The sequence below is a fragment of the Zosterops lateralis genome (assembly GCF_965231275.1).
Source record: "Zosterops lateralis genome assembly, chromosome: 9".
Lineage (NCBI taxonomy): Eukaryota > Metazoa > Chordata > Aves > Passeriformes > Zosteropidae > Zosterops > Zosterops lateralis.
Window position 1 is genome coordinate 8614994 of NC_139769.1, and position 8336 is coordinate 8623329.

General features: G+C 52.8%; 1 protein-coding gene across 2 annotated transcripts; it reads left to right on the forward strand.

The window, feature by feature from the left end:
* Positions 1-905: 905 nt before the first annotated feature.
* PDZK1IP1 (PDZK1 interacting protein 1) lies at positions 906-7992 on the forward strand. Of its 2 annotated transcripts, none has more exons than XM_083867593.1 (4): positions 906-1038; positions 4800-4908; positions 6784-6882; positions 7417-7992. In XM_083867593.1, the coding sequence occupies exons 1-4, from the start codon at positions 966-968 to the stop codon at positions 7487-7489; spliced, it is 354 nt and encodes a 117-aa protein (XP_083723719.1). In that variant the 5' UTR covers positions 906-965; the 3' UTR covers positions 7490-7992. The 2 variants fall into 2 exon arrangements, with proteins under 2 accessions (XP_083723719.1, XP_083723720.1); XM_083867594.1 differs by lacking the exon at positions 906-1038 and adding an exon at positions 1356-1374.
* Positions 7993-8336: the final 344 nt, after the last annotated feature.

Consider the following 8336-nt stretch of genomic DNA (forward strand, 5'->3'; position numbering starts at 1 on the left):
GAAGTTTCCCAGCTGTGAAGCCAAATATCTTTTATTCTTCCTGTGGGGTGGGTTTGCCAGTCATCCAAGCCTGACATGGGCTGGAAAACTGCTTAATTTGAGACCTGCAACATTCTCTGTCCTGCAGCATCAGTGCAGCTTTTGTGAAGGGTAAACCTTGCAGCCTGCTGCAGTTCCTTGGCTGTTTCTACCTCTTCTGGTATTGAAGAAATTTCGGGGACAGCCCTGATGACTCAATAAAATGAAGGCTGGGTTTACTGTGTTTAATAGTGTCACCATTAAACAACATGTGGGAGGTGAGAAGCAATACCCAGCATGGAGTCTGGTCTATTAATTGGATGTTTTAAAGTCACATATTTGTGTTTTGCTGGGCTATTAGTGACACTTGTTGAAATGAAAAAGCGAGGAAGTGAGCGGGGGTCCCCCACAGGGTGGGAAGGAATGTCAGAACTGGGGCATTGCTGGACTGGCACTGTAGGGAGGGGACTTTGGGGACACCACACTGGGGCATTGCTGGACTCCCCTTATGGGGAGGGGACTTTGGGGACACCACACTGGGGCATTGCTGGACTGGCACTGTGGGGAGGGGACTGAAGGACACCACACTGGGGCATTGCTTGATTCCCCCTGTAGGGAGGGGACTTTGGGGACACCACAGCTTCACTGGGGAAGAGTTTTACCCATCTGGGTCTCGTTTTTTCCTCCTGGGCCGATGCGAATACCTCGTGCCTGAGTTGCCTCCCACGCCCTGCCCAAGGGACTGTCAGGTTCAAGTGACCTTGCCCCAAATTCCCCTCCGGCTTCCGCGGAAAGAGGCGAAGAGGCACCTCCTTCCCGCAGCGGGATTTGAATAAGCAGGTGAGAGCATCGGCCTCCCTCGTTAGGGCGTTTGATAATTGACCAGGCGCTCATTCCTGCGGGAGGGCGCCGTGCCCGGCTCGTCCAGCCCCGGCCCCGCTGCCACCATGCCCGCCCGCCGCCTGCTGCTCCTGGGGCTGCTCCTGCTCCTGCAGCTGCCGCCTGCCCTCTGCCAGCAAGGTGAGTGCCTGGCATCCCCGGGAAACAGGCACGGGAGAGGCAGGAAGGTGCACCGAGCCTTGGACAGGGGGAGCTGCTGGTGGGGGACAAGGGACAACTGTGGGAGAAGCTCTTGGGAAGGGAAGATACATCCCAGGTGCTGCCTGAGCTTTAGCTCTGGCTTCATGTCAGGACAGCGGGTGTCCCGTGGGTTGAGAGGTTTTGCCGGAGCCGGGACATAGAGACTTTCTACCTGTTTTGCTGAAGGCTGGAACTGCCACCTGGGGTTTATCTGAGCTGCTTGCACAGGGATGAGCTGCTGTGATTTACCTCTGGCAGGACTGTGCACCGAGATGAGTAATCTGTTTTCTTAAGGCTTTTTTTTTTTTTTTTTTTTTTTTTTTCTCTCTCTTTCTTTTTTTCTCACTCTTATCCTTGAGCAAGTGTTGTTCTGGGTTGCTCCCTGAGCTCTCAGATCCTCCTGTTAATCTGTAATTTTGATCATTGCTGAGGAGAGGGAGCAAATATTTTCCTCAGCAAATTGACCTCCTCTTCTCTTCCCAAAGACTTAACAGAGAAACTTCCTATGCTAGGGCATTATTTTTAGGAAATTCACTGAAGGGCTTCTCTCATGCTAGAAATAATGAGGAGTAATTAAAACTCATCTGGTGCTGCCAAAGTCCCGGAAAATTCCCTCCCCCTTTCTCCTCCTGATGCCCCAGCCCTGACCGCTCTTCCTGTGTTTGTTTACCAACTTGCTGAGGATCTAACAGTCTGGGGTGTCCGTTGTCAGCAGGGTTGAAAGTTTTGATGTTGTTTGGAAAGAAAAAAAAAAGCAACCAGAAATCCTTTAATAAGGATTCTGAGCCGGGCACAACTTCCTTAGAGAGTGGAAAAGACAGGCCAGCCAAAGCTTTCCAAACACTCAGGGAAAAGGTGTTAAAAAGCAGGCCTGTGTCTTCAAACTAGCTGTTGAGTGTGGAAATGGAGTTGCAACAAGTGCGCAGGGTTATTTTGGCACCGGCACTTCCCTGGGTCTGGTTTGTAGCTGCAGTGTGTGGAGACACATCTGCCGAGGCTGCAGATTCCACATTGCTTAGCTTGGCTTCAGAGATCTTGTTTGTGAGGGAAGAGCCCATCATTACCATGGGGCAACACAGGGAGGAGGTGGCAGAGCCTGAGGGACAGGCTGACCCAGGCGGGGCATCCCCAGTGAAGCATTTTTCCAGGAACTCAGTTCTGTTTCCTGGGCTGAGACTCATCCTTTCAGCCACCCCTCCTGGCAGGGCAGCAAGGTGTGCTTGGTGGGGCTGCAGTGCCCCCGAGGGCTGGGACACAAGCAGCCACTCCCTGAATAGATCCTATCAAGCTCTTGCTGCTGGCTGATCTCCATTCCTCCTTTCTTATGCCCGTGCAAGACTCCCAGTGGGTATTTCAGCCCAATTCAAAGCCATTTGCCATTCCCTTACCATCCTTATCTCCCCTTGCAGCCAGGCCCTTCATGGTCTCTCAAAGCCAGAACCCCTTGATTTTGGTTTGGTGTTTTCCCTTTTGGCTTTGGATGCTCTGGAATCTGGTGGAAACAGCCACAGGAGTGAGATTTCACTTGCAAAAACATCCAGTAGCTCCTGAGCGTGGTTGCTCCAAGGTTTGCTACCACTTTTCTTCCCCCTCCTTTGCAGGAAGATCACGAGATGGAAATTTGGCAGTTTAAGTCTTTGCTGACTTCACTCCCTGGTTGAACTCCCTTAACCCCAGCAGAAACCTCACGAAGGGCTGGACCTGACCACCCCCCCACAAGGCTTAGGCTGGAAACTCTGGGTCTGACAGGAAAAATAAACCACAACTAATAAATAAATGTGGCCAACAGCCAAGGGCAGAGTGAGGGAGGATGCAAAGCGAGCCAAAATTCGTCTAGGAGGCAATAGGTGTGTTTAGGGCTGCACTCAAGGGGTGGTGGGCAGCAGGGCAGGAGCATTCTTGACCACCAGGTAGGGCAGGAGGGGGCCAACCCCTGCTCTTCCCCACTGTCACCACCCCTGGCTGCCACCAGCAGCAGCCTGCTGATACAATGGTATTTAAACACGCTGATACAAGAGGGAATTTCCATCTGAATTCCTCCTGCTTGAGTTTCTGCCCTGGGACCTTGCAGAAACACGACAAATGTCTCTGTGAGGAGAGGGGGCTGAGAGATGCTACTCAGGGCTGTTCTCACAGCCCCTTGCCCGGGAGTGCCACTGCTTTTCAGACTGGCACTGCTGGTGGGTCAGCTGGCCAGGCTGATTTCACTTCCATGAGGAAAAAAAGAGCTTTGTTTTGGGCTCTTTGAGGTTATCTTGTTGTTTTATTTATTATTTTTAAAATAAAAATCTCTTGCAGTAGAGACTCCAGGAGGTCCTTACCCAAGGACAGCCCCCCTCCCCAAAATCAAAGGGAGGGGAGGAGAGCTGTTAGCAGCAGAGCCAGTGTGAAGCTGGCTGTGGGTTGGGAGCTTGCACGTGTGGAGCACACAGTCTACTCTTACTACTGCTAGTAAAGGTTATTGTCTGTTTATAGCAGAGGTTTGTCTCTTGAGAGACAGAGGAAGTGTTCAGTGTAAAGTTCCTAAGGGGAACTGAGGTATCCACTGCTCATCCTGGGGCAGCTCAGCCTCACAGGTGTCCCTGGCTGGGTGTGGGTGTCCTGAGGCTGATGCTGGGGCTGGCAGGTGTCACCCTCCACCTGCCCCACCTGCCCCTGCAGAGGGACCACGTTATGTGTGAGGGTGGGTGTTTTGATCAGCAGATGAGGAAAAGCCAGGTCTGAGTAAATAGCAATTAAATCTCAAAGGGATGCGGCTGTATGGACAAGGTGTCCTTTAGTGCTGAACTGACAGCACCTAAGGAGGGGTTTGACTACATCTGAATTCTCTGTTGTCCAAAATCCAGTGGGAGGCAAGGTGCAGCAATCCCAGCAAGGGCTGGGACAAGGTTTCCTCCTCTCACTGCCTGCCCTTGCATCCTGCCCACATCCAGGAATGTGTCTCACAGCCTTCCCACCCATGGCTGGATTCCTGCTTAGGCCTGGATGGAGAAAAACAAACTTGTCGGTCTGTTCCACACCTGGGGGAAATGGGGCTACCCCAGTCAGCTCCCAGTGCCCACCCCAATGCTGCTTGGGCCCCCCACCAGCCCTGCCTGTTCTTTGTGCTGAGGTTATTCCTCTGATTGCATCAGCCTTCAATTTCTGTCATGAATTGTTTGCTGCTCTGGAAACTTGTTGAATGGTGCATTTTACCAAGATCCACAATGACAACTTTTTGCTGGGAGAATGACACCCGAATTTTACACTCACCCTGCTATGGAGTCCTTATTTTACCAGTCAGTATTTGGAAAATATCCCTGGAATTATGTCTGTGGCATCTGGGGATAGACAATAAGCAGTTTGTTGAAACCCTTCTGCCTTCTTTTCTTTGGTGAGCATTCTCCCTTCCTCCCCCAGGCCTTTCTCCCCCATCACAGAGTCACCAGCCCCCCAAGGTGCATGTTTATGCATTTGTATGTGTGTGTTGATGTGTATGAGGCCCCAAAGCTGCAAGGCACCACACTCCATATACAAACACCAGTGAAAAGGCTGTAAATTGTATTTTATTTCATTGCTATCACCCAGGTAAGCCTGCCTGAATCGACAGCAACGTGTTCTGCTCAGATTTGCAGGATCAAGCTGTCATCTGGACCTTGCTGAAGCTGGATGGGAGAAGCCCGGGATGATTTTCTAACAGGTGTCCTGTTCTTTCCCTGCAGCCCGGGGCAGCCTGCAGCCGTGGTCACAGGGTGTCATTGCAGTGGTTGTGTTCCTGGTCCTGGTGGCCATCGCTTTCGTGGTCAACAGGTTCTGGTGCAAGGATAAAGTGTAAGTGTGGGAGATTGCTCTGGATTGGGCTTAGCTGCCTCAGCACGTGTCACTTCCAGCAGCCTCTGTGCTTGTGCCAGGGCTGGGAACACTGTGCTTGTTGTGCTGGGAGATGGGCCGGGAGAGCAAAGACTCCCTGTCCTCATTTCCCTGTCCTTTCGTCCCTGTCCTGGTCTCTGATCCCTGTTACTGATTGCCAGGTGTGAGCTTGCACCACACAAATGCTGCCATGAGAAAGAGCTGTGCTGGGAATGGCAAAGCCACAGCACTGTGGCTGGATTACATGGGCACATGTCCAGGGGGCTGGCCCAGCCTGGTTTTCTATGGCTTTTGGGGGTGCAGTTCCCATGTGCCTTATATCCATGGGACAATAAACCTCAACCAGCTTTTTTTGCAAAGCAGACAGAGCCAGGTCATGAGAACACACTGAGAGGAGCTGGGAGAAAAAGCAGGTAGCCAAGCAGTGGCAGTACTCTCCACCTGGAGCCCATGTCACAGGCAAATGTGGTGTCTTTATTCCTCTGAAAAGGTCTCTGTGGGATGGGTTACCTCTTGCCTGATGCTGGCCAAGCAGAGTCACAGGCTGCTGCTCCTGTTCAGCTGAGCAAGGCCAGCTGGCTGAGTTGCAGTAACCTGATCTTGAACCTGAGCCCAAAGGCAACAGGGGATGAAGACCAAAAACATCCCATGTCTGTTCCCCGGTTCCTCTGCACTGGTGGGGTTGCTTTAGGCTGCATTCTTCTTGTACCTGTACATTCTGCAGCCTCTCCAGACTGAGGAGGTGGGGAGCTGCTGTATACCTTGATGCTCAGCAGGTCAGCTTTAGCCCCAGAGGCATTTTAAGCAGCTCTGTTTGGGATGCGTTCTGGGCCAGTGCATAATATAACAAATATTTATATGGTCTGACTTGCCACTGTAGTCTTTGTTTCCCAAAGAGGAACCTTTGTCCTCAAACTGAAGGAACCCCAGCCCATGGAGTGGCAGGCAGGGATGGTGTTTCCCACTGCTGCCCATGCCTGACTGCCTTTTCCCAGCCTGGAGGCAGAGGATGCTGAGGAAGGCTTGAGGAGGGATGGTGCCTTGTTTTAATTAATCTGGCCTTTCTTCAGAAGCGCAGGAGCGAGGCTCAGCAGCCTGGAGCCCTGCCAGCTCTGTGCTGTCACTGTGACAGCAGCTATCAGCCCGAGCCACTGCCTGTTTATGCCATGCTGTTCCTTGGAGAAGCCTCGGAAATTGCCCTTGGGCAAGTGCTGGAGGAGGCAGGAATGTGGACCTGCACCCACCCTCTGCAGCTAAACCCCCTGGTGCTGCTCAGGCTACAGGCTTGCTCCAGAGCTGAACTTTTGGAGTCTGGCTGAGGTTGAACACCCCATCCCTGCCCAGTGGTTCCTTCTGCAAGCGACCCAGACTCGCTTTTGAAGGAGAGCCCAGCTTTGCTCACATGGACGAGCACAAGGACAGCCCTCCTGCACCAGGGCTGAGGCACCAGTAGAGCCTTGACTGCTCTCTCTGTGTCCATTGGGATCCACAGGGGACTGTTTTGCAACAGATTACATAGAAGCAGACCTGGAAAAACCAGTTAGCAGGAGAAAACAATCCCACGTATTGACAGTGAGTCCTGCTGACTGCCAGCACGATGCTGGGCGTCACAGCTGTAGAGACAGAGGCTGGCACTTGGCACAGCCTCTGCAAACCTGCACTGAGGGTGTTTCTCCTTGCCCTTGTTCTGCTGGGAAGGAGGCTGAGCAGGGTGTCCAAGCACAGAATCACATCCAGGCCCCTTATTGTCTCTGTAGTGCCATCACCAGTAAGAGGCTGCTCCTCAGCACAGATCATTCGTTGCTCTGTCCCAACTCCTCTCTTCTCTCCCTCCAGGGAAAATGCTGAGAACGTGGTGAGTGTGGAGGACAAGCCAGATGCTGTCATATCCAATGGCCACGAAGGGAGATACGTATCAGCTGCAGCTGACTTCAGGTGAAGGACCTGCTCAGACTTCTTCCCCGTGGCTCCCAGGCTCTGTTCTGTTCCCCTGGGCACAGCTCAGACATGCAGAGCTATGGTCTTGCCCACTCAGGGTCTTACACATCCCATGCACCTATTTTTGGGGCTTTTAACCTTTCCAGGGGCTAAGCAGTGAGGGAATATCCCCTTCTCCCTTATCTCTCCCTATTTCTGCAGCTGAGCCTCACAATCCATCCACCACCTCACAACCTGCTACGCCACATTTTTCTTATGCTACATCACAGCTTTCCAACAGAGGAAACCACCAAAAGTGACCACAGGTCACCACGTAGATGGTGACAATCAGAACAGCCCTCACTAAAAATTAGAACAATTCCCACCCCACACTTGGCTCTGGTCCCTTCAGGGTCACCCCTCCTGTGGTCCCCATCTGACCCCTCACTCAGTGCACAGCTGGCAGCAGCAAGGTGAGGACACCGGGGTGGCTTTGGGGATGCTGCTCTTGCTGGGACAGAGCTCAGCATTGTACTTCTCCCTCTGATGCAGGTCCAAAGAGAACCAGCACGCCTATGAGAACACAGTGGAGCCTGAGGAGAAGGTGATCACCACAGCCATGTAGCAGCACCCACCTACCACCCTTCTCTTCCTCTCCATTCACTTCCCGCTATTGCGATGGGAGTTTCCACAGAGACCCTCTGCACTGGCACCCCTGGCAGTGATGGGGCCCTGGCCTCTCCACGGCACCACCACCTCCTGAGCTTTTCTTTTTCCACCTGGGGGACATGCTCTTGTCCCTCTGGGGCTGGTGTCCACATGGGCACTGGTCCCCAGGAGGTGCCACCTCTCCTGCCTGGTGGTCACCCCAGTGGGTTGGCAAGGTTGATGTCCCAAGTCCCAGGAGGGTGTTGACCTGTTCAAGACACAGAGGGGATCCCGCTGGGTGCCTGGGACATCCCACACTCCCAGCTGCCCTCCAGGGAGCTGCTGATGAAAAACCTGCTCTTTTCTCCCCAGTTCACCCTCCTTTTTATGACCTACACCATGCATTTTAATGTCAGAACAAACCTCCCCCTCTGTACATATATTCCCGGTGAGCAATAAAGAGAATTGTTCCTTATGACAGCCAAGAGGGTCGTTCTGCTAATCAGGCAAAGGACTTTCTGGCATCCCAGCCTTCAGGCAGTTGGGAGAATGAAGGACATAAGGGAATGCTCAGCATTTGGACTGCCCCAGAGCCTCAAAGGGATGTATAGGGAGGTGAGAGCATCATTCCACTGCATTTGCCAGGTGGGGTTACTGAGCCACAGAAACAATCCAGCACTTCCCAGTGCTGCTTAATGGGTGAAAGCCAGCATTCCCTGAATCCCACTGACCACAATGTGCAGCCCTACAGCCAGCTGGGAGCCATTTCCAGGGCTGGAGGCTGTGAATGGCACTCATTTATCAACGCTGCCAGGAAGTGGCTG

Coding starts and splice junctions, on each gene's coding strand:
- PDZK1IP1 (XM_083867593.1), top strand. CDS start 966: ATGCCCGCCCGCCGCCTGCTGCTCCTGGGGCTGCTCCTGCTCCTGCAG. Junction 1,039..4,799: donor GCCTGCCCTCTGCCAGCAAG/GTGAGTGCCTGG, acceptor CTTTCCCTGCAG/CCCGGGGCAGCCTGCAGCCG. Junction 4,909..6,783: donor TTCTGGTGCAAGGATAAAGT/GTAAGTGTGGGA, acceptor CTCTCCCTCCAG/GGAAAATGCTGAGAACGTGG.